We start from the raw sequence: 27,482 nt of genomic DNA on the forward strand, positions 1-27,482 counted from the left end.
GGAAGTAAATAAGTAAGTAAATATTTACTTCCACCATGCGATAGCCTACCTTTCCACAATTAGACTTTAGAATAAAGCTACCTCCTAAGACAAAGACATTGTACAGTAAGCACTCCTAATCCTTAAGCACCGTACTCACTAATACATCTCGTCTCAGCAGCACTCGAGAGGTGAACTACGGAGCACCCTGTATATCGATCCCTCCCCAAACAATCTTAGCGGGTTCTTTCTAACAAAAGGTGCTACTGTCACTCTTCACGACACCACTTCAGCGCTACAAAGAAATCCATCAAAACTGGACACAAAAACAGCTCGGTTTTCACTGTGCTTTTAGCGAGGGTGATTTTTAAAGAGGGGGCGGGGCTAGGGCTGAAAGGGCTGTCGCGAATGAGGGTCCGTGAAATTTACTTTATGGTCTATTTGTCTCGGCCGATTACTCTGGTGGAGATTAGGGGAGATTTTGATACTTGTTATCTCGCTTCCCTACTTCTATTGGACCGGGAGTTCCAAGCTGTAGGGGTGTAAAACGGTATTGACAACGTTATAGGGCAATACAACTAGACGATGCTTAATAGTATTATGTAGTCCTATCGTGGTCCATGAACTTTCAGCCAGTTTCAGGGTGAAGATTACGCCAGTTCTGCTGCCAATTACTCATTTTGACGTATACATAAATGTTTCTTACTGTTAACTATAGCAGTTTTAATGTCCCATTAATTATCAAAAGTATTGAATGAACACAAGGGCACACTTTGTAAGCGATTTACTCAACCCTTGTTCTATTTGTACGGAAAATTGCTACAGATCCATATTATGTTCACTCTTATCCAAAAGTCAACAGTAGAAACAGTAGGGTTTGAACCACCCCCTTACACAAAACATTACAAATTTTAATTATGTTAAAACGCACACGAAAAATTCAAATAAATTGTTTGTGGTTTGTAGAGTTTACATCGTCAGCCTGATGAATCGTTGACTCGCGCCAGTCAATATCTCTGGGGCGGTTCAGGCGATCGACCGGACATTGTTTTTACCTCGAGGGCTGAAGGGTGCATTAATAAAACAAAAGCCACGTGCAATAACGAGTAGGCGTACACGGGCCCAAAACTGTTACAAACCTGTGAGAAACCCCGGTCTGCGTGAGAACGCTTTCATCCCCTTCGGTAAATCACTTGTGGGGCGAGTGTAATTAACAAACTTTGTAATTAATATTGTGACTGCGAGATTGTATGAATGCCACTGTTGAAACAAGTTGGTAATGTTGTCTGAGTTACCTAACACGGTTTTGTGTGTAGATAAATGTAACCTTAAAGTGTTGAGAAAACACCTGGTGGAGAATTCCTAGAATTTGTTTGTTGGATCTTACATTTTTCCAAGTTTAATTTAAGTTTAGTTTAAAATCGGTTTATTGTATTAACATTTCTCATTTGATTATGCGCTAATTAGTGATAGTAAAAAAGCTATACTAGTGTGTATATTATGCAATATGAAAACTATAATAGTTTAATAACTCCGTTACGATTAATTAACCGATTGTGTGATAATGGGTTCGATATTAGCATTGCGAACACGAACTACTCCGATAACTATTCAATGTTACACTGAAACTTGTTACGTTTACTTCAATCAATGCAGTAATTAAGTAGGTAATTCTAGTCTGTGCTTTATTGATTTATGTTTTGTGTAGAAGGTCGATAGATGCAAGTCGTAATCTATAGTAATTACTGTAAACAAACCTTAGTAAGCAACACGCTGCAAGATAAAATGTAAGCAGCATAATATGTGCTTGGATTCAAAATATTTATTAAAATTTGTGAGTTGATAATTATAATTATGTTTTGTACCTCAAAACGTTATGTTTTAGATAACAATACCTACGTAAATCTGTTGATACTAGCTTAGTTCAAAACCTTATTATAAAACTGACTGACCTTAACATAAAGATATGATGTTTAGTTCTATCCAAAGTCAAATTTCAAAGCTACAAGATACACTTTAGTGACTTTAAGCTGTCAATTCTATATTGGATAAACTTGTGTTGCCCTTTCCAACAAGCGTGCAACAAATCCGGCTTACATAGAAAAGCCATAACCGCCTATAATAACCAATTGCATGTTACAATCTTTCAATCGAAGTCGTTAAACTAGGCTGTAAAACGTTAGTTTTGACATGTCGGCTCCGTGTTATACCATGAGTTACAACGGCGTCGCAGTTGCCAAGGTATTTCGTGCGGAACTGCGCATGCGTTATGTACAGACATGCGCTTTATAGACTTCAACTGTTGTAATGGACAAGGCTTTATTGCTTGCACCTCGGGCTACGTAAGCCGAACTTAGAAGTTGGCAAAATTAAAAGTAAATACCTCTGAAGACCGATTAGGTAAAATTATCAATATTTCAAGATAGGGGCGCAACTACTAGTACTTTTTATGTGCACTCGAGATTGAGCTGAAATAATATCTCTGACGTGGATCGTCAGATTTTGTATAAACAGAAATAAAATTGAAGCTAGCTTAACACATTTTACAGTCTGTACCTTACAGTCTGTGTCATTTTACCTATCTGTAGGATCAGGTTTGCCTGTAACCAGATGAACTATTTTCGGTGCAGTCAAGTCTGTATCACGTAGCACAAGCCTGCGACTCGTCTGAAGATTTTCAAATACAAATTTCTTCGATTTTGATTATCTCACCCAAAGAATCACGTAGTTCGTGCAATAGAGATCATCCCTGTCTTGTCATAAAAAACTATTTCTTTTCAAAAATAAAATTGAAAAATGATTTTTCTTATTGGCAAAAAATTCAAACTAAAAAAGATAGGCTTCAACAGAAATTACACTTCAACGTCCATTTGAATCTAAAGTTTCACTTAAATGGAGTTTTAAACATCGATTGGGTCATAATTGGGACTGGATTCCCTATATATTAGGCAAAACGTGCATCAACTACCCAAGACCTTTCACACCTTCCATTCTGACCTGATTACAACTCTCTCCCAAATCAAACAGGGCGATTATTTTCACGGTGTAAACAAAATGAATCACAGCCCGCTACCAATCTAGTAGCGGCCGATGTGAGATTTACTGTGCCGGGTCGGATTGTACGTTATGGCCGTAGTAAAGCAGTAGTGGTAGTGGTACTCACCAGTCGCCTCTTGGGCTTGATGAGTGGACGGTTCTGGCCGTTCATCTTGTAGTAAAGGCCGCAAGCGTTGCAGAGGTAGTGCCCGGTGCCGTCCCTCCTCCATAGTGGCGTGGATGTCGCCCCGCAGTTGACACACTCTCTCCCTTCTGTGACAAACATGGTATTGTTACAACAAGGGGAAATACAGAAAAATATGTAGAATATAAGCCATATAAATCCTCCAGGAAGGTTTAACATTGTATACCAAGAGCTTTAATTTTTGAAGTGGGCAAAATCCGTCACCTACTGTAGTTTAGGTTTGGATGGAAATGCACAAGAAAACGAAACATGGATAGAAATGAATTGCTACACAATTCATACCCAGCAAACCCCTAACATTTACACCAAGAGTTTCGGAGATTGGCTAAAAGCCTCCCTGCTGAGGTTCGGATGGAAATGGTCCCTTCGGCACAAAACATGGACCTGACACAATGACTTAGTAAAAACATAGATGCATTTTATATTACGTATACTGTTAGATTCATCCCTAGAAAAGGTTTGTTTTTTGCATGAAGCGTCTAGAACAGGTTGGCAAAAGCCATCTTTCCCTAATTTTTGGAAAGTTCAGAAATAACGTATCAACTGTCAACCGGGTCCAACTGATGTGGAGAGTTTTCACGGGATTGGGAAGTGTAAGAAATCGTAGATACGATCAATAGTTCTGGGCATTTATGAGAGCTCAGTTCAAATCAGCAAACCACATCTTAAGTTAAAGTCTTTTATAAAAAATTCTTATGAGAAAAAGAAGGTATATAGACATTTTTGCATAGGTCCGGACTCACAGCTTCAGTGAGGTTGTATTATTCTATGGATTTACTGACAATGGGTGAATTGTGATTAGATTGGATAAAAATTACAAGCACAATCCGTTGTGCATAGCTTCGTTTAATGTTTACATACACTATAACATATACTATTATGTGTTTGGTGTACTTCTAGCCAAGACATACTGGTGCTTCTATCACTATAAAAACAAATCATTTGCTCTCCCATACAAGCCCATTAAACACCATAACTACGTTGTGGGCAATCAATGCGCGTACAAGTTAAGCACTAACTGTAAACTGTGATCATTCTATTAAAGACTGCACCAGTTTAATGGTTGACAGGGCCAATTTGCCGGTCGGTTGGTGCTCGACGCCGACGCCGACGCCACACGCTAATCATATCTGGAGTGATTGAAAGTGGGTCCGCTCACACACACAGACACACGGACCTACCGCTTCACTACCGGATAAATAAATTAACACTGTTGAGCAATCGGCTCGACCGAACGATCGTTGGGGCCAGGGAGGTGTTGTGGAGTGAAACTAAAGTTAAACAATATGAATGTACACCAAAAAATGGCGTTTTTTTATATATATGTTTTTTAATTGTATAGTAATCAAAAGTTTATACTGCTTACAAGTAATTATTAGTCCACCTAGATGCATATTATGTTAAATAATATTAATAATACGCTTTGGTTTGGTTTCGAATACAATATACAAGTTATGTAAATTAAAATTAGGCATATTAAATATGGACAGCGAATGCAGTCATTGATAATTTTGTTATTTTGTTATGCATCTATGATTAAGATATAAACTGAGAAATTTTGATTCAGCACAGTTGGTTGTAATTAAGCCACATGAAGAACTTGTACTCGCAACAATATTAAAATTTTACTGTTAGTAAATCTTTGAATCTCAGATTACTAGGGAAAGAAACAAAATTGTATACAATCACTTTAAGTTTTTACAGCCAGCACCAGAATAGTGAAATATCCATCACATGTGATTACGATATTTTATTTCGGAAAGAGAAAACTCAACAAAAACTTCCGTAAAAGATAAGAGTGAAAAGCAGTTTCTCCGATGCGATTCTCACGCTCCTAAAATACTCGGTCGATCACGGTCGATGTAGGCGCAAACATCCTTGCCTAGGACAAATATTTATCGCTGCGAGTATTTGGACTGATACGATCGCGACTTGCGAAACTGATCCCAGCAGCCAGGCAGTCTGGGCGGAGAAACCCAGTCTGCATTCCGCAACGTTCGCGGCCCAGCGGACGACGCGTCGAACATGGAGTGGCGAAATTATGTGGTAAAATATTGATAGTGACGAAAACAAGGTGCACAACTTCGGAAATTTATTGTTTTAAGGGTTTGCATTTATAATACTTTTAATGTTCGTTGGTCTTGTCATATCGCTGCCCTGACTAAAGTAGTAGTTGATCTTCGTCAGTAAGCAGTCATCTCATCCATCATCCATTCAACATCATTTCGTTATCTTCCCCTAAAAATACGCATCCTGCTGTATCAGAGTAGGGTACATCTTCGAAATACAATCCATTATTAAGTTTTGAATGTTTCAACCAGTGGTAGACAGTGACCTTTTAAATTCTTTAAACGTAAACGTTTATCAACCCCAACTTTAAAATTGGAACGAATTATCTTAGGGCTAAGTATTTATTATAATTTTGGTTAATTATATTTGGTTCAATGTTACAAGACCGAGTCTCTGGAGTTGTTGTACCCAAACTTCAATGAACGTAAAAGTAAAACTGTAGCACAGGCTTACTCCGAACGTAAATAAGCATGTACAATTTTAAGAAATACTAAATGCAAACAATTACTATTTTCATAAAATAGGATAGAGCTGGTTAATTTATCACTGTAAAATTGTTTGCAATTAATTATAGCCTACCTATTGTTTCAAAAAATATTGTACAACAATTAAAATACAACCAAGTATAGTACAAACAACGAATCCTCAAAAGAAAGCAGCGCACACAAGAAAGAGAACGGGGAGTCCATCTTTCATGAAAGCGTCTAGAAATTTCTATTTATGCCAATTATTTGCTCATTAAATCAATTCAAATTCCTGGCGAATAGTGTACAAAAATTACACGCCAGGGAGGACAATTTTGAACAGGATAATGCAGCATAATGATCGGTGGTGGACGGTGTTGGTTTAGCGTTGCCGAGCCACGTAATGCTAGGGGCAAGGCTTGGTCACGTATTGGCGTACCCCAGGGTTCAGTGCTGGGGCCACTCTTGTTAAATCTGGCCTACTCAGCACCCAGCGCTCAGAGCGTCTTGAAAATTACCCATCCAGATGCTTTAGTTTACAAGACGCTTTGAATTTCGGTTTGGATTATGAATTATGTATGCGTGCGAGGGGTTTAATTTTGAAAGATTTTTTTGTTCAAAAACTTTCAGTGATTAAGTTATTTGTATTAATTCAACATTATTAAATTCATAATAGTATCTCTTGTTTTATTTTTATTTCTTAATACACAGCATGGTTTGTCTTTTAAGTGTGTAGCTATTACCTCATTCAAATTTCAAATACTGTACTTATGTTGATATGTTAAATGTTTATATCATATTATTAATTATTTTTATAGCTTGTACGATTATGTTGAGAATCGGAGTTGGTGTTGGGATTTCAAGTTTGTTTAAAATGTTGTCTTTATCTTTTTATATTGTTGCAGTAAGGGCAATTTTTTCGTGCTCATTTAATGTTTGTCAAGTGTAAACAAAACAGTACCTTGTAATTTTAAAAAGATATGATGGTTTTCGAATTATTCATGTCACAATTCACGATTGTAAATAATTAACAAAAAACTCCTTTACCTCTATAAAAAGGAAACACACAATTAAATATTTAAATTTTAAAATTGTAAAACCTTAAAAAAACTAAGTTTATTTTAGTTTATGAAAACGTTATTAAGAAATTATATCCTTTTTTTAAAGTATTGAAATAAACATAAAATAAAATTATAAAAGTATAGGTTTGAATATGTTCGTAAATTAATCGCTATAACAGTGTTTTCTAAAACATATGTAGACTTTATTCTTGCACATTTGTGTTTGTTTTAATATTATAAATTGGTGTACGGTAAAATACCAGAATAATTCCAACTAAAAGAATCAATTCAAAGCATTTGTTTTCATTTTAACACAATAATTGGATGGTAATTTTATTATGTTTACGATAATTTAACAAACTACCGATGGGAACTACATAAATGCGACCGAGAACTTTACACACTTCCATCAAGCACCTTTATTAAAGTAATAATTGCTCGGTGACCATGTACTTTAATTACTTTACACCCAGAATGTCAAGGCTCGGCGACGGCCGCCATCTTGCCGACGACAAATCCCCATCTCACCATTGTCGACTGTCGACACACAATGCCATTCGTATTTATAAGGTTCCCAGTTTGAATAGAATTATGAAGCCGTCATTTTTCACTAGACCCTCGTGGTTTTGAGGCAAACAGACTGAATGGCTATTGAGTCAAACCCGAATTGCCTTGATAATCGTTCTATTGAGCGCTACCTTTTTGTGCCTAGATAAAAAGCTTGTGGATATATTGCCTCTACTGTGTGAGTGCTTCCTTATTTAGTATTACGGTGTTTCTGTTATTGTATTGGTTATGTTCAAATGTAAGTTGATGAATTAGATTTATTTATTATTTATTCGGACATCTAATGTGTCATCGAATTACCAATTTAAATTGCAGGAGCAAAATCTGATACAATCGGATACAACCATAGTGTATATCAAACATACATATTAATCTTATCTTGTCGGAAAAATAATTTAATATAAAAGCTAAACTATACTCGAAACATCCTGGAACTATGGATTCATACGGTCACTATTCACTAGAAATATGAAACCGGTCACCAAACATTCCCGCTAAATTTTCCAATCACAAACTCCAACAAGGAAGCGGTCGGCGATTATCGCGGGTAATGTCCAGGCGTTCGTGAGTATTATCGCATTACTCACGAGTATTCCTTTCCCATAAATCTGGTTAATTACTCATATTACCATAAATAATGGGTAATTGTGAGGGAGAGAAAGCAGATATGATGCAAGCGGCGCGCGCCTGTTGTATTGTGTATTGTTGTGTTTACAGTGATGGTTCAAGGTTATAAGTTCCCACACAGACCTTGAGGTTCCGAATTTGGGTTTGGCAAATAGTAGGATTGTAAGATGAATATGTAAACTATTGAGGGGAAAAGCTTGTGGTAAATGTTTAGTGTAGGCACCCTACGGTTACTATTTGTATTTTTTACCCTTTTACCACGCATTAATTTGCACAATACGGATTCGGGCAAACATAAAAAAATTAATTTAGTTTATCACTTTTTACAACAATAATTTGTTTATTATTATATTACTTTGAAACATAAACACACAACTTAAACCGAATATTGTAGCTCATTAACACACTATGAGTGAAGTAATTCGTGGGATGATCAGATGATCTTATATTGTCCACTATGAGAATGATGCTCAATGATGCTCATCATTGACTTAAAGATGAGCTTTTTCTTCAGAATGGGCCAAAAGCCCGATGATCAAGGACAACAAGGCCCTATATCGACCCCTTAGCTCCTGCCTTTTCTCAAGATTGAATCTACAACCTTCTGATTGTCATACGAGCTTGTCACTTCTAAACTGTCCAGCTGATAGCCGCACTCCTGTGTCACCAGTCAACATTATTATGGACACCTAGTTCATTCCTGCGCTGTACCGGCGTACCCCTTGCCATCGATGTATATAGTCCTTGCTTGATACGTTCCATGCAATGATCTTCGACGCACATATAAACAACTGGAATCGCATAGTTAAGACAGGCTACTTCAAAGAAATTAAATAAACAATCGGGCGTCCTTTCTAAAACAAGTGTCTAGCAACATGTTTCGCGGGCGAGTGATCAATATGAAGCAGTCCGGCAGCCATTTGACCATCAGATAGGCCAAACAATGCGGAGAAAGGTCGCTCGATCCGACGACATCCTCCCAGCGATATGCTGAAATCACTGTAATTCCGATAATAACTATAATTAAATAATCACGCTGGCCGCTGAATCAGCCTCCATGACCGGCAAGTCGCCCCGCTTCCCGTCGCACAAATTATTTTGCATCGATTTTCTCAGCTCATTTTGTCTAAGTATGAAAATTATTTCAAATTGATAGGCAGACCTTTTCTCAAATTGCGAAGCGGACACCTTGGACAGTGTACACTTTCACGTTTGATTAACATATAAGACTTAATCGGGTCTTGCGTCAAACTTGATTGGAGAACGTGTCAAAAGTGGTGTAAAGTGTTGGGTGAGAAATATGATCGTAACAAATTAAAATTACATATTCAAATCAATTACGAGTAATTCGAGTTTATTTTCGATGGGTGTTCAGATGGGCTTCGTAAAAAATAGATGGAATTATTTATACGTACGTTAGCGTACAATTGAGTATTGTACTGTACTCGCAAACTACCACATTTGCTATCACAAATCACGGATACTGATGCTTACCGATTATTGCTTCTGTGTGCTGCCAAGAAACACAGTCTATCTCTATTGGAGTTTGTGAACGTAATTCATCTGTTTAGTTACTCTTTCATTTATTTTTCCAAAAATGTTGTTGCACAAAATATACCTCATTACCGTGATCGTACGTGAACGCTCAGGAAACTCGATTAGTACCTAAAATAAATTTGATAATGTTAGAACACTCATCAGAGAATCGGAAAATTCTTTGCTTGACTTACAAATCACGAGAAAACTTAACAATTGACATAATACTTACGCCTCTTTCACACGAAGCGGCGCGCGCCGTACGGCGTCCGCCGCGCGGCGCTGCGCCGGACAAGCGTGTGTCTTCACACTAGTACGGTTTCGTGCGGCGCGCGCCGTACGGCACTCCTAAATATTTATTATTTTCTGTTCAGTTGTGGCTTTTAAATGAATACTCCACTTAAAAGGTCAAATTAAATGAATAGGATAATTTTAAATATAATAAACTAGTGCACCTGTTGCTCGAATTTGAGCAATTGCAAAATATTAAAGGAGTTTTTTTTACGAATAACTGTCACTATTTCCGTTGACGTGTGAGAGTCAACTCAAAGATAATGTAACCAATCACTCCACTCCAGTTATCGAAACTGGAAACGAACTCACTCTGAAAACGAACGCTCACTCCACTCCATCTATCGAAACTGAAAACGAAAACTCTTGTGTGTATCATGTGTGTACTATGAACAGCTGTAATTAATACAAATTATTCGTCCGTTTAACTAAACAAAATCTTGTCTTCATAAGATTTTTTTTACTTTATTTTATTTTACAATCTGTTCAGTACAGCTGTGAACAATTAGTAAAAGGCATAATATAAGTAAATGACATGACCAAGAATCTCCCCAGTGAAAGATCTTGGAAAAATAAATAGTCATATCATGTAACTTAAACTATGCAAATCGGTATGGGAGTTAACTTTCACAATTTTTAGTCTGTTGGGAAATATATACATTGGGATTTTGATGGCCTGAGGGGCAAAGCCCGAGGACTTTAACTACAGGAATTGGTGAAAGGGGGCGTGTACACAACAAATACTTAATTTTGACACATCGTTTGTAAAAATCCGTTCATTATTAACGGAGGAGTAGTATTTCGTAGAAATCACCTTCACGTATTATATATAAGTATTCGTCATATCTGAAAATATTGTATTCTAGAAGTAAAAAAAAATGTTTCATTACGTATAAATTACTAATTTAATTTTTTAAATAATTAATTTAATACTAAATATTCTCCTCTATTTATTAAAGGAAAATTTTTGTTTTAATACTTTAAGTTGGTCGATTTGCATGGGATTAACATAAAAATGTATGTTTTGTAATAACTTTAAATATATTATTTTCCGATACAACGATATACAGGGTGTTCATTTGAAAACTTTCCATATCTGTTGTGTGCAAAAGTAAGGCTTTTAACACTTGTTTGTTCTCATTTCCCCCTAATTTGGACATGCCAAATCCAATAAAATTATTTTCAATTTTGAAAAATGCCCCAAAAGGGCTCAATTTGGGGGGTAGGGGTGCTTTTTGAGAAATTTTCAAATGTAAACATGGGTTGTGTGATACATCAATTTAAAGGTCTAATCACCCCGATCATTTTAGTGCAAAAAAAGTTTAATTATCTTTAACCGTATTTACAGGGTGGGTCAAAACGTTTTAAAAAAGGACTTTGAAGTTAAGTACCGTATTACCCTAACTACTGAACGGAACAGCGCCAAATTTCTTTCCAAGCTTATTCTTTAGCTACTCTTTAAGATAACTTGTAGTAAGGGCATTTTCCAAGTTATTTTCTAATTTAAAAAAAATCTCAAATTTTAAGAATAAAAGAAAGCTGAAAACTCAAAATTCTTAAATAGCAATGTATAACAAATTTCATACCACAAGAAAGGTCCTTTTTTTTAAAACATTTTACGTATTTAAGTTTTCTTTCTATCTCTTACCGTTTAAAAATTGCAGTGGAAAAACATAATTTTCTATGGTAAAATTATAACTAGTTTTCTAATAAAACACATTGCACTTTGTTCAACGATGTAGTAGGATTCATAACTAATTGATCGACTACTTTTACGTGTGTCAGAATTCATCTTGGACCATTCATCCTGTTCTTTTCTCATTGGTAACTGAGCCAGTTTCAGAAAACTTCCTAACTAAATCATTTACAGCCACATGACTCCAGGTTATACCTGGATATCTATTGTTAAACACTTTGCAGTTATCCTGGAACACTTTTGTTATGACTAATAAGTAAAATAAAGTCTATTTTTTTAAGTTTACACCATATTTGATTAGGTACTACAGGAAATGGTACTTTTGAAATTAGTACTACCTTTGACTAGTCAATGGTACTACAGAAAGCGGCCCACGCATGGGTTTTTCTCATCAGCAATAAAACTTGTTTTTCACAAAGTAAAACGTAATGACTTGTTTGCCTATCTGCCTAAAAATAATTATGAATTGTTTCCTTCAGTTATTGCACGATTTAATGTGTCTAGAGACGAATTTTGGCTGTTTTATTAGAAAACTAGTTACAATTTTACCATAGAAAATTATGTTTTTCTACTGCAATTTTTTAACGGTAAGAGATAGAAAGAAAACTTAAATACGTAAAATGTTTGTTAAAAAAGGCCCTTTCTTGTGGTATGAAATTTGTTATACCTTGCTATTTAAGAATTTTGAGTTTTCAGCTTTCTTTTATTCTTAAAATTTGAGATTTTTTTAAAATTAGAAAATAACTTGGAAAATGCCCTTACTACAAGTTATCTTAAAGAGTAGCTCAAGAATAAGCTTGGAAAGAAATTTGGCGCTGTTCCGTTCAGTAGTTAGGGTAATACGGTACTTAACTTCAAAGTCCTTTTTTAAAACGTTTTGACCCACCCTGTAAATACGGTTAAAGATAATTAAACTTTTTTTGCACCAAAATGATCGGGGTGATTAGACCTTTAAATTGATGTATCACACAACCTATGTTTACATTTGAAAATTTCTCAAAAAGCACCCCTACCCCCCAAATTGGGCCCTTTTGGGGCATTTTTCAAAATTGAAAATAATTTTATTGGATTTGGCATGTCCAAATTAGGGGGAAATGAGAACAAACAAGTGTTAAAAGCCTTACCTTTGCACACAACAGATATGGAAGTCGCACAAATTATTTTGCATCGATTTTCTCAGCTCATTTTGTCTAAGTATGAAAATTATTTCAAATTGATAGGCAGACCTTTTCTCAAATTGCGAAGCGGACACCTTGGACAGTGTACACTTTCACGTTTGATTAACATATAAGACTTAATCGGGTCTTGCGTCAAACTTGATTGGAGAACGTGTCAAAAGTGGTGTAAAGTGTTGGGTGAGAAATATGATCGTAACAAATTAAAATTACATATTCAAATCAATTACGAGTAATTCGAGTTTATTTTCGATGGGTGTTCAGATGGGCTTCGTAAAAAATAGATGGAATTATTTATACGTACGTTAGCGTACAATTGAGTATTGTACTGTACTCGCAAACTACCACATTTGCTATCACAAATCACGGATACTGATGCTTACCGATTATTGCTTCTGTGTGCTGCCAAGAAACACAGTCTATCTCTATTGGAGTTTGTGAACGTAATTCATCTGTTTAGTTACTCTTTCATTTATTTTTCCAAAAATGTTGTTGCACAAAATATACCTCATTACCGTGATCGTACGTGAACGCTCAGGAAACTCGATTAGTACCTAAAATAAATTTGATAATGTTAGAACACTCATCAGAGAATCGGAAAATTCTTTGCTTGACTTACAAATCACGAGAAAACTTAACAATTGACATAATACTTACGCCTCTTTCACACGAAGCGGCGCGCGCCGTACGGCGTCCGCCGCGCGGCGCTGCGCCGGACAAGCGTGTGTCTTCACACTAGTACGGTTTCGTGCGGCGCGCGCCGTACGGCACTCCTAAATATTTATTATTTTCTGTTCAGTTGTGGCTTTTAAATGAATACTCCACTTAAAAGGTCAAATTAAATGAATAGGATAATTTTAAATATAATAAACTAGTGCACCTGTTGCTCGAATTTGAGCAATTGCAAAATATTAAAGGAGTTTTTTTTACGAATAACTGTCACTATTTCCGTTGACGTGTGAGAGTCAACTCAAAGATAATGTAACCAATCACTCCACTCCAGTTATCGAAACTGGAAACGAACTCACTCTGAAAACGAACGCTCACTCCACTCCATCTATCGAAACTGAAAACGAAAACTCTTGTGTGTATCATGTGTGTACTATGAACAGCTGTAATTAATACAAATTATTCGTCCGTTTAACTAAACAAAATCTTGTCTTCATAAGATTTTTTTTACTTTATTTTATTTTACAATCTGTTCAGTACAGCTGTGAACAATTAGTAAAAGGCATAATATAAGTAAATGACATGACCAAGAATCTCCCCAGTGAAAGATCTTGGAAAAATAAATAGTCATATCATGTAACTTAAACTATGCAAATCGGTATGGGAGTTAACTTTCACAATTTTTAGTCTGTTGGGAAATATATACATTGGGATTTTGATGGCCTGAGGGGCAAAGCCCGAGGACTTTAACTACAGGAATTGGTGAAAGGGGGCGTGTACACAACAAATACTTAATTTTGACACATCGTTTGTAAAAATCCGTTCATTATTAACGGAGGAGTAGTATTTCGTAGAAATCACCTTCACGTATTATATATAAGTATTCGTCATATCTGAAAATATTGTATTCTAGAAGTAAAAAAAAATGTTTCATTACGTATAAATTACTAATTTAATTTTTTAAATAATTAATTTAATACTAAATATTCTCCTCTATTTATTAAAGGAAAATTTTTGTTTTAATACTTTAAGTTGGTCGATTTGCATGGGATTAACATAAAAATGTATGTTTTGTAATAACTTTAAATATATTATTTTCCGATACAACGATATACAGGGTGTTCATTTGAAAACTTTCCATATCTGTTGTGTGCAAAAGTAAGGCTTTTAACACTTGTTTGTTCTCATTTCCCCCTAATTTGGACATGCCAAATCCAATAAAATTATTTTCAATTTTGAAAAATGCCCCAAAAGGGCTCAATTTGGGGGGTAGGGGTGCTTTTTGAGAAATTTTCAAATGTAAACATGGGTTGTGTGATACATCAATTTAAAGGTCTAATCACCCCGATCATTTTAGTGCAAAAAAAGTTTAATTATCTTTAACCGTATTTACAGGGTGGGTCAAAACGTTTTAAAAAAGGACTTTGAAGTTAAGTACCGTATTACCCTAACTACTGAACGGAACAGCGCCAAATTTCTTTCCAAGCTTATTCTTTAGCTACTCTTTAAGATAACTTGTAGTAAGGGCATTTTCCAAGTTATTTTCTAATTTAAAAAAAATCTCAAATTTTAAGAATAAAAGAAAGCTGAAAACTCAAAATTCTTAAATAGCAATGTATAACAAATTTCATACCACAAGAAAGGTCCTTTTTTTTAAAACATTTTACGTATTTAAGTTTTCTTTCTATCTCTTACCGTTTAAAAATTGCAGTGGAAAAACATAATTTTCTATGGTAAAATTATAACTAGTTTTCTAATAAAACACATTGCACTTTGTTCAACGATGTAGTAGGATTCATAACTAATTGATCGACTACTTTTACGTGTGTCAGAATTCATCTTGGACCATTCATCCTGTTCTTTTCTCATTGGTAACTGAGCCAGTTTCAGAAAACTTCCTAACTAAATCATTTACAGCCACATGACTCCAGGTTATACCTGGATATCTATTGTTAAACACTTTGCAGTTATCCTGGAACACTTTTGTTATGACTAATAAGTAAAATAAAGTCTATTTTTTTAAGTTTACACCATATTTGATTAGGTACTACAGGAAATGGTACTTTTGAAATTAGTACTACCTTTGACTAGTCAATGGTACTACAGAAAGCGGCCCACGCATGGGTTTTTCTCATCAGCAATAAAACTTGTTTTTCACAAAGTAAAACGTAATGACTTGTTTGCCTATCTGCCTAAAAATAATTATGAATTGTTTCCTTCAGTTATTGCACGATTTAATGTGTCTAGAGACGAATTTTGGCTGTTTTATTAGAAAACTAGTTACAATTTTACCATAGAAAATTATGTTTTTCTACTGCAATTTTTTAACGGTAAGAGATAGAAAGAAAACTTAAATACGTAAAATGTTTGTTAAAAAAGGCCCTTTCTTGTGGTATGAAATTTGTTATACCTTGCTATTTAAGAATTTTGAGTTTTCAGCTTTCTTTTATTCTTAAAATTTGAGATTTTTTTAAAATTAGAAAATAACTTGGAAAATGCCCTTACTACAAGTTATCTTAAAGAGTAGCTCAAGAATAAGCTTGGAAAGAAATTTGGCGCTGTTCCGTTCAGTAGTTAGGGTAATACGGTACTTAACTTCAAAGTCCTTTTTTAAAACGTTTTGACCCACCCTGTAAATACGGTTAAAGATAATTAAACTTTTTTTGCACCAAAATGATCGGGGTGATTAGACCTTTAAATTGATGTATCACACAACCTATGTTTACATTTGAAAATTTCTCAAAAAGCACCCCTACCCCCCAAATTGGGCCCTTTTGGGGCATTTTTCAAAATTGAAAATAATTTTATTGGATTTGGCATGTCCAAATTAGGGGGAAATGAGAACAAACAAGTGTTAAAAGCCTTACCTTTGCACACAACAGATATGGAAAGTTTTCAAATGAACACCCTGTATAATTTCTTAATTAACTGTTGCACCCTCTTGGTCAGGTAGTTTGCCTAAAATGAGGCAGCGTAGGGGTTGGGCCGTGCGGCGCGCGCCGCACCGTGTGAAAGCTCCCATAAGAACCAATGCACCTTCACCGAGTTGTCCGGCGTGGACGCCGCGCGGCGCTGTCGTCCGGCTCAAGGTGCATCCGGCGGTAACTCGCGCGCCGTGCGGCGAATTCGCCGCGCGGCGCGCGCCGGACATAGTGTGAAAGGACTCATATACTCCCATAGCCCTACGCCGGATCCGGCGGGCGCCGCACGGCGCGCGCCGCGTCGTGTGAAAGAGGCGTATGAATCAATTTAACTTCTCTCAAACCCCCAAATCAACCTAAACTAGTGGCTCAAATGAAGGGGAGGAAACGAACCAGTGAAGCCCAATTGAGACGATCCGATTGTCGCGATAACACAATCGTCAGCGACGCGTGATTATTTGATATGTGGCGCTGTAGTCGTGGAAGTAGGGAGAGGTGTTTGGAACAATCGATTTATACAAACAATCGCACCACTCAACACATGGGGGTGTCACACATGATTTTGGATACTGAAGAAGACAACCCATTCATATGGATCAGATGTAGAAAATAGGCAAAGTAAAATTTGAAAAATAAAATAGATGAATGACCGTCTCACAGAGAGTATTATTGTCCAAAATTATAATTGATTTCTAGTTTTTAATACTGTGCTCCAATGGTTATCATGACAAGAAAGACATTACAGTTTTCAATAAGTGGTTCTCTAAATTTTTATTCGTCGTAAATTTGCTTTATACCATTTAACTCATTAAGTAAATTTTTATTGTAAAATCAGCAACAGATTGTGAGAGCTAGCTTCTTTTATCCATGACCACTTTTGTTTAATTGTTATGAAACTGCTTTAACTATTGACATTTTATCTAATTGACACTAATTAATTAGAAATTATTTTTATTTGTATGTATTAAAGTTTGATTACTAAATCTGTAAGTGTACTTCTACCGGGCTTATTCTCTGTAGCTTATACCAAATAAGGGTGGATAAATTTCATCATATAAATAATTATCCTCGTAAAAATAAATGTACTGTGAAAAATCATCCCTTCGAAGAGATTCTCACACCATACACAATTTTAAATCCAAATTACATGTGATTACTAATTGGCATTGGTAAAATATTTCTATTAATGACACAATAAATTAACTTAAACATTGTGTATGTTAAGCCAACATTCAATAGAAGATGAAACTTTATCTCGGGAAATTCCACTAACACAAATACTAATTCACGGCAGACATGTTTATGGAAAAACCGCGATGTCATCGTGAGAACGGATTTATAAGAATCTGGAGCATTAACAGCTGTTTTGTCCACTAATGTGTTTGCGCCCGCAGTGCCAGGATCCCAGACAGCATGGTGCGCAACAACGCCGCAGGGCATTCTGGGTAGATAAAACAGCGACTGTTGTGACAAGGTTGTCATCATTATCGGACAATCTAGCCGCAGGGGATGTGAGAACTAACTGTTGACATGACAGTGGGCGAGTGTAGGTCTAAACTAAATAGTTCAAGGAGAGAAAACTGTGTGCGGAAAATATTGTCGTATCAGCTGGCGGTGTTTACGAGTAGTATCGTGAAACGTGTATTCCTAAAATAATTCTTTATGAAACAATTCTTTCAATTGCTTGTGTTATAGTGTTAAAAATATTAACATATAATTGCAATCGAACTGACACCATAGGAACAAATTTTGCCATTATCATCATGTTTTCATTGTTTAATTATAAAACCCTTGTGCTAACGCCTTAAGATATTGTTTTTTGGAAACAAGGTAGAAAACTCACAAGTGTTTGATATACTGAATCAATAGGTTGAGAATTGCCGGCTCATCCCTTGCTTTGCTTCATATTCGCCACACATTTATGTAAAATTCCAAATAGATGACTGGTTGACTTATCCCTTTCAAAATTACATATGGTTTCTTGACGAGCAGAGGAATGCCTCGGAAATTATGTTATATAATGTTTAATATACATTATTAGTTCTCAAAACTAGACTACAAAGCTACATGAGGTACAGCCGAGAAAGGCTGCATTGCAACAGTAGCTATAGCTAGTACAGTAGCTAGCTGTCCATCCGGCGAGCAATAGTTCAAGTCCAGTCACGACTCGCCATCGCCAGTCGCCACCTCATACATCCACACTTATTATGTATGTATGTTTCGTAATATATTTGCCACGCCGACACTATACTCGGGTAGTACAACATACGATCCGTGCTACGGTGCTACGCTCCACAGTAGTCGACAACTTGTGAGAATTTAGTTTGAAATCATTACTACTACTGTACCTAAAACAGAATTGATAAATGGCGAAACTTTCCTTAATTAGTTTTTCCCAATTAGACAATGTTTTAACCAAGTTATGCAGAGTGTTTAAAATGCTTTACTATTTTGACAAATTGTGGAGGTTTGGGCTAAGATATGGAAATATAATTTACCAAAATATTTCAAAAGTCTTCTAACCTATAACAAACTAGTTCCAATATCACTTCAACTGGTGATTTATAAATCATAATAAGCTTGATTTATATTTGAGGGGAAGTTGGTAACAGATACTTTGAATTGCTGTTCAAGAAATCTCGATAAGGTAAACAATGGTTTCTTAAAAAACACCTAAACATAAAAACATATGTAGAGCCCGAAGAAGTGTGTATAGCCTTCGCGTATTGCAGACACCCAGTATAGCTCAGACACTCAGAAAAGACACCCAGATTTCAATGCTAATACTTGTACAAATACACTCAGGATCAAAGGGTTTATTTAGTAACATAAAAACCTGAACTATATAAGTAGGAAACGCCTCCTGTATGGACCATGTACAAACCATGTATGGACCATGTATGTGTGTGTAAAAAGGTTAAACGTCTTCAATATGTGATATTTATACGGTATTAGCACAAGTTTTTCAAACTTTAGTTTTTGTACAATACGTTTGTGAATTTAATACTCAAAACAAAGTTGCTATCGCGAATGCTCAAGTGTGACCGCCATCATTGTTGCGGGTTTCCTTGGCAAACAATGAAGAAGTTTCCACCGCACAATTGAGTGGCTACAGACCAAGGCGGAACGATGGAACGGACCATTGTACCTTCCACCGTTCCTTTTCCTCCGTTCCGTCAGTATGGTTCGGTGTGTTTTCCGCTAGTTCCCCTAATGCACACGGGGAGCGTTGCATGTTAAATATTCATCACGGTTTCTTCACCTCCTAATTATCAGTATCCTGTTTTCCCTTTGTTTCGTCTTCTGACCATTTCCACGGCCCTATTTTGTATTCCATAACGCGGAGTGTTCCGACATTTCCAAAAATAAACAATGGACTGTCGGTCGACAATACAATTAACTGCGTAATTGCAGCATTCAATTGTTCGATTGAGTTTTCCCTGAGTTGGTTGATGGTATCAGCGCAAGTGTTCAGCTACGGTATTCCACATGTCTTTGTACTCAGTGTTCATAGTGTGTAAAACCAAAGTCACACTTACAGCTTCGAACTTATAAATAGAATTTAAGGTAAACATTCCATCCTCCAGGTTTAAGTTGTTATCAAATTTGTAAACAAATAAGCTAATTTGAACCACCGTTAGAGAGTGTTGGTGTTGCTGTCAAAATACAGCTACCACAAACATGGGAACAGGCTACAGTATAGCATATATTGTGTCTCTATCAACTATCATAGAATGAAAATGTGAAAGAACACGATACATCAATAGTATATCATTCTACGGAAGATGTCCAATGAAGGTGGGATGTCTACTTTAGTATCCGAAAATAATGCATACAGTTCATGTAAACTTACGATTAAGATATTGTAACTTAAACTACTGTTATATGGACGGTTAGGAGATATTCTAAAGGTACGAGGTGCATTGGAACTTTGGTGGACGATTGGTGAAACGTTTAAAAACCAAAACAGTAACATAAAGCAAATAATAGTAAAGGGCAGGGGTTAGTAAGATAAATAAAAGTATAAACAATTGATCCAGTTGTAAAAAAAAATTATGAATGTGTAACGTTTTCAATAAATGTAAAAAAAATATTTATTAAAAAAACATTAAGGTACTATAGAACGATTATATTATAAAAATGTGTGTTTGTTTTATATGCTTGTGGTTTTAAAACAAGTTTGGTCTCCAATACTATTTGTACCTCATTAAGACGGTACATCGTAAACATTCCAGCAATTTAATGTAAAAATGCTTGTTAAGAATCGTTAATATTAATTTAAATTATATGCAATTAATTTCTTGGTATATTGTTGATTCAAGTTTGGTAAAAAGTACGAATCTGGGCTCAGCATAAACTTTAGCACATGAACAAGTTATGTGCTTTGATCTTTAGGGGTGGTTCTAGATAGCAAATGAGTGTGCTTGTAATACTACTGTACCTTGAAACTTGGAGATAAAATTGAACAGTGGAAAATTAAAAGTAAGAGATGGTAGAAGGTTATCAAATCAGTTTCAACTGGATCAAATCAACTTAAAATAAAGGTTAAACAAAAACAAACAAAACAAAAACTCACCAGCGCTAGTTCGAGATTTACTCTTAGCGGCAGACGAGTACTTGACCAAGGAGTTGTTGGAGAGGGAGGAGGAGGTGTTGTTCTGATAGTACCCCTTGTTGTAGAAGGATCCGTGGGAGTAGGAAGGGTAGGAGTCCTGAGGATAAGGTTGGTAGCCCTGGCTGGTGTGAGGGTAGGCGGGGGAGGTCGTGCCGGAGGAAGAGGTCGAGGTACCTTCACGCTGCTTGGACGACTGCGAGTTGAGCATGGGTTTGATGTCACACGACGACGCCTGGTCAGGATGGATAAACACACCCATGGAGGCGGCGTGGACGATGACGTTGGAGTAGTCGTTGGCGTTGGACGTCGGCGTCCCCTTGGACATGTAATCCGAAGACGTCGGTGTAGATAGCGCGTTGGAAGTGGACGCCGTCGGGACACTGTCAGGGTCCGGGGTAGCGTCCTTAGGTGGTGTGGGGGGAAAACTGAACATGGCGTGGGACACCGAGGACACGGGGTTGTGAGGCGACTTGGCGGAGGCGGGGGTGTCTTCGCTGGACGACTGGACGGGGTTGAAGGGCGAACACCACGAAGACGCGGTGGAGGTGGAGGGTGGGTGCCCGTTCTGGGGGTAGGAGAGCTGCTTGCTGTCTGACCCTGATATCCAAGGGTGATGGCTGAAGTGAGGTCTGCACACTTGCCTCGCCGCCGCTGCAACAGACAAAACACCCGTTAAAGTATCAGCAAGCAGCTCTCGCCCCACAGAAGTACTTCTTACCTCAACATGATAACATAGACATTTAATTAAATACAGGTTTTAATATACCGGGAAGGTCAAGGAGGAAATGTGGACGTGTATTCTAGCAACCATCCTGCTCGTGGCTAGTTCTTTTCGTGGCTATTCCTATTTTATTGCATCATAGCTCAATTGATACACACTGCAATAATTGAGAAACAGTAGCTCAGCTACAAAAGTGTAGACCTGCTAGGGAACTTTCCGTGAGACCTGAACATAAGCCACTAACTCTCTTTTTATGACAAATTCAACTGAGATATCAAATTAGTACCAGTACGAGGCCAAGTGCCAAGATGCTACTTTGCTCAAGTTGGCCGGCACGCGCTGCGGCTGCAGTGCAGTTCGCGTAAGTGATGGTTGTAAAGGCATTAAGGACAATTGGGGAAACAATGCACAGGTGTGGTTATCAATTAGTGAGGTTCGGCCGCAGCTTGTGCAGGTGCGGACTGATTCATCGTTTCCTGCGGACAGGTGCGGTAACGGCTCACTCGCCCAAGGATGATTGCGGTCAACTTAAGTATTAGGTAAGTCCGGGCTTGGAGTAGCAAAACCCAAACAGCTGATATTTGACAAGGTATATATGACAGGGTCGAAAGTCGTTAACTGGTTTAAACTCAATTAAATATAAATTAACAAACAATGTTTCAAAACTAAAATAGTTTTAATTTACCTCTCAAAACTACTTCTAACTTATTTTCAATTTAATTTGCTAAAATAAACAAGCAGCTGTTTAGCAAGTCATTCAATCGTTTCGTCTATTAAGATTGTGTTAGTGTGTGTACATTATACTATCGTCACTATCGATATGTCGAACTATTTACAATAAGGCAACAATTAACTGAAATCGATTTAAGAATCTGTACATACTTTCGACACATGCAATTTTATTTACAAACGAAATTTACAACTGAGCTGACAGAATCAGCAGCAACCGAAATACTTGAATCACTTACTAAACAGATAGCTGCTTATTTAGCAGGATATAAAAAAGCTAGATGTCGTTTTGAGAGGTAATTTTTACAAACTATATATATATTTTTAGTTTTATTATTGGTAACTTAGTTTTCTTAAATTATGGTGCAAAGTGACGTAAAATATAGTTCATCACACGTGCAAAAAGCTCGAAAAGAGTCAATAAACGACATAGTTATGAAATATACTGTTCTACAGATCGTCGCGTGCTTAATAAGCTAAATTTTCAGACTTGTTATGACATTTCCAACGTGTGATATTTTAATACCATCGCGATTGAGGGCTACAAATAACCTGATGACACATAAGTAAGTTCACCGTAACAACTCGATAAATATCAATGCTAAAACTGAAAGAACGACCTCGGAAGGCCAAGATAAAATCGATCCACAAATAAGTCCTGCAAGAAGGTTAGACACCGAGAGTTTGTAAACATACTTGAACGCAAAGGGCGATCGACTGTAACCACAAACTGTTCGACAACTTAATTTTACCGTTACATTATCAATTCAATATGCGGTGTGGGGAAGATATTGATCTGGCTTAGCTGGCATGTGATACAAATACACTCCCCTCACACGACCAGCCATAACATTAACTGGTGGAATCGTTACCCCTTCCATCCCCCACTTCCCACCTACTACAACCACCTTCCCACCCTTAATGTCAATACACGCTCGCGTGAAGGTCTTCATTATGCTATATAAATATATGATTGCGTTCTCTACAATGTGGGTGCGCTTGTGCTGTAGTTGTATGTTAACAAATGAGTTTCAAGATAGGTCTACAGCTTGTAAACAAATAGTTCATACACAGTATTAGGAAGTTGCAGTATAGTATGTGATGGATTCAAAAACGGATTTGTATACTGTACAAACGATTTCTTACATTCTCTGAATTGTTTTTTGAATAATACAGAGCTCGGTTGACAAAATATTGAGCAGAGATGGATTCGAAAATATACATTTTTGGATTCAACTTATTCCTTCACTAAACGTTATGCAAAATAGAAAAGGTTATTAGATACAGTATTTTACTGTGGTTTGTAATAATGTTTACATTTACTTTTTTTTTGTTAGCTAATGTTTTAATAGATCTGCTCTTAAATTGTAGGGTTCCTGACTATTTAGTACTATATACAATGTCAGACTTATTAACATACATATATTCCTTCGGGATGAAAAATTTAATGTGTATTATTTTAGAGACAATAGTAAACTAATGCCATAAACTTTGAATACTGCTGTTAGACCCGTAATACTTCAGTACAATAATAAGTTGGTATTATTTTGGTTTTCTAAGGTTGGTGTTTAACTTCTGTTTAAAGTTTTATTTAGCACGCATTCAAGACAACAAATAAATCGTTCTTAATTATCATATTAGTTAGTAGGTAAAAAAACAATGGTTAGCATCGCTACAATGACGTTGTCTTTAGCAGAACTGCAAGGATTGTAAATTTGATGAAGAGAGTATGTTCAACACATGCGTTAGCTAAACAAACTCATTACAACTCCCTGTCAAGCTTGTAAAGGCCCGCAAGCACTGTTTTAGCAGATTTTGCAAAGTTTCCAGACAAGCGGCAGTAGAGAGATCGGTCGCTAGTTTACGTAATCTCTCTGTTTACATTCGGCCCCAGCTCACGTCCGCCACATAATGCCGACTCGTCGTGGCCAATGAGCGCGCGCCTCGATTGACGAATCGCGTCCTCTGTGACAAGTGTTTTTGTCCTCCTTAATTACTCATCTGGCCGGGATTTACGAGCTTGTCGCTGACTCGTCCTTTTTTAATGTACATAACCGGGAATTTCATTTTTATGTAAATGTAGCTTTTTATCGGCCCCGGTTTATTGCGGGTTTTTGTTGCTCGGCCATTGGCACGAAGCGTGATATTTTTCGCGGATTGGGTTTTTGTTTTGTTCCACCATTGTTGCCGCTGAAGGTCTGTGGTTGTATATTGGAGTGATAAAGTGATTGAGTTGATTATTCCTTTGGCTATGTAGCTACGCTATTCCGTTTACATGTTAAAGTTGTAGCCAGGTTTAGAATTAAGAACTTAATTTGATTGAATCGCTATAAAAGTAAACTGCTATAAAATACAGTTATCCTTATTTTTACGTAATCTTTTAAATCATGCCAAAATAAAAAGACATGTTTGTTGCGCTTGAGTGTCCCATAGTATGAACCGCTTGAAAAGGAAATAAATCGTTGATAATATAAAAACGATCTTTTTTAATTTTTATTTATACACAATTTATAAACAATTTAATTTTTTTTTATCTTTACTTTAACTCCATGGGAGAAGTTGAAACCACTATGTTCTCTTTGGAAATTGACCACAACTGGTCTACATAGATGAAATATTTACTTCAGTGTCCAAAAGTAAATGGTTAAGAGTCTATGATTTTACCGATGTTGATTCATCATTTATACCGAAATAGTAATACGACTTTGGTTGGGATTCGTAACTCTATCAACTAATAGTTCATTGTTAGAAACATTATGGCAAGTATCTCTTCAACTAAATGATGAACTGTAAACACTAAATCACACACAGACTAGCAGATAATTAGAAATATTAACAATATTTATATTAATGGTTAATCACCGTAACTTAAAGAAAAATTGGCTTTAGAGGGACAAAATAAGGAGGTAGGTTTAGGAAAAGTATTGAAAGATTTTGTTTTTAATTGTTTTAAAATTAATTGACTAAAATTTTTCTGTTTACAAGAGACAAGCCCACCTAGGAAGATCGTGTCCAAGTGCGTGTGAACACCAGGGACACAAGGGGGTAACATAAGCAGTGTATGAGGGCACCTCCTTGTACGAGGCGTGGGACATCGTACTAGACTTGCTAATTGGGGGATGAACACTGTTACGGATGTTATTTTAATTAATACAAATTTTAACTGGGAGATAGTTCTAAGGTAACAGAGAAACTTTGTCCGCACTAAAAGACAAAATGATTATCAATAGAAAACTCTAAATAATTAGAAACATTTGTTCTGCATATTCATGAATATATGAAAACAAAATACCTCAGGTAAAAGTGTTTATTTGACATACAACTATTCTTCACCTCTATAGTGATAGTGTGTAGTGTGTAGCACGTTGCCGCGGACACGCACGCCTAGCCACAGCCAATGGCCAGCCGTAGCGGACAAATATGGCCGACGGCCTCTGAACAAATGCTGGAAACATGAGGCCCGTAATGAGCACAAGCATGGGCTGCGCAAATAATTAGGCATGGAAATGGCCGGGTCGTAGCGACTAGCGCGCCATGACTGGTGACCGACGACCGTGACGTGGACGTGGTGTGAAGTCATAGATGAACAAAACTGACACCGTGTGGAAACTGGGCAAATTGTGTTTAACGTGTGTATAATTGTGTATAAGAGGAAATATTGTGTATAAGGTAAGAGAGGAAATATAGACGAAAGCACCGTTTATGTGACAATCACTAAAAGTTTTCTAACTAAACTGGAATAGAATCAAGCGTATCGTGGAGGTTGAAATAATTTGATAATCGACGCAACATCCCTTACGTCAAAAAATGTTATGAAAATCTTAAAAAATCGTCAAATTTTTGTTAGCTAGCCAAATTTGTCTTACTCGCATCAAAGTTCGAGATGTTAACTATTATAACGCACAAAATAATTGTTTTGCTATTAAGTCTTAGTGGACAATGTTAAATTAGTTCAAAGTCATTCATGGGTGTTTGTCAAATTCGTAATAATTATCATTGAAAGAGCGTTCCTAACATACTGTATTTAAAAAATAGGAAATCCCATTTCATCTCTATCGCATTTAAAATTGCGTAGTAATTATGTTTGGTGAATGATGTTTGTAAACACAGTTATTTACCTCCTGAGTTTTCATGCGATACATTACTTACCCAATCTTTTCCGTAGGAGTTTTTTATTAATCTATAAACAAGCAAGTGATTACAAACTAATTTTGCCAATCTGAAAGAAAAAGGTAATGTATTTAACCCGATCCATGTGCAACGGTCGTTAGTTGTTAACTAAACCAACACTTAGGATTTGAACAATGCTAATCAGCCATCATGCCTTTTTTCTAGATAATTTTAGTGTACCAAATTCCTCTCAACATCGATAATTCCTCGTGAGATGAAACGTACCCCACAAAGCTGATTGAAGTACGAGAATCTTTAGGCGAGAAGAGAGAGGGGTAGTGATTGTTTGTGCATCAGGGCATGACCGAGCCTGTAGGCATTAGTCAAATTGCTTCCTGTCCTCTATTCTTGACGAATTCGCGATCCCTGATAAGTCTTGTGTGAGAGGCGCCTACATTAAGTGATGAATACTGGCGATTGGACAGTCTATCTTACCGCTAATGGGATTAAACAGCTCGTCCAATGAAACCTTATCAGACACCCTACAAAGTTCATGCGAGGATGAAAGGCACAGTAAGTGTTATTAGAAGGGGTTGCAATTTTAGGGTGTAACATAATGTATTTGAAAGGAGATTTTCATTTTACTTTGCGATTTTAAATCGATATCTTCCATAGGGTTGTTTGAGTTGTTGAGCTTCTCTTTGTAGCGAATTTAATGTTTGCAGTTATTTTTTATTTAGTGATTTTGTTAAACAAATTACTGTACCAATAGACGCGATAACAGCTTCCTTGATAGGTAACATCGAAATATTTTACTATCGTTCATACTTAAAAAGGTACAGTTTCCAACCACACTACAAAGAAAAAGATCCAAGATCCATACACACCACAATTACTATTTACTTTAACCACTTTCAAATTAAATTTGTAATTTTTAAACACATTAGAAAGTGTAACAGTCGAGCTGTCCTTTTAAATACATAGCAATAAATAAGCCGAGATTTATATGG

At 36.5% G+C, this 27,482-nt stretch overlaps 1 protein-coding gene across 3 annotated transcripts in view; it reads right to left on the reverse strand.

The window, feature by feature from the left end:
• LOC128995918 (GATA-binding factor C-like) overlaps window positions 1-27,482 on the reverse strand; it is a 96,821-nt gene that overhangs the window by 42,807 nt on the left and 26,532 nt on the right. For 2 of the 3 annotated variants that reach the window (XM_054420967.1, XM_054420966.1), the window contains 2 exons: window positions 20,874-21,563; window positions 3,143-3,288 (listed from right to left, as the gene is read on the reverse strand). In XM_054420967.1, coding sequence (XP_054276942.1) covers window positions 3,143-3,288; window positions 20,874-21,563 — 836 coding nt within the window. The remainder of the gene's footprint in view (window positions 1-3,142; window positions 3,289-20,873; window positions 21,564-27,482) is intronic. The other variant, XM_054420968.1, reaches the window with a different exon arrangement.

The sequence above is a fragment of the Macrosteles quadrilineatus genome, unplaced genomic scaffold (genome assembly GCF_028750875.1).
Source record: "Macrosteles quadrilineatus isolate MER2022 unplaced genomic scaffold, UCM_ALF_1.0 Scaffold_5__1_contigs__length_97177068, whole genome shotgun sequence".
NCBI lineage: Eukaryota > Metazoa > Arthropoda > Insecta > Hemiptera > Cicadellidae > Macrosteles > Macrosteles quadrilineatus.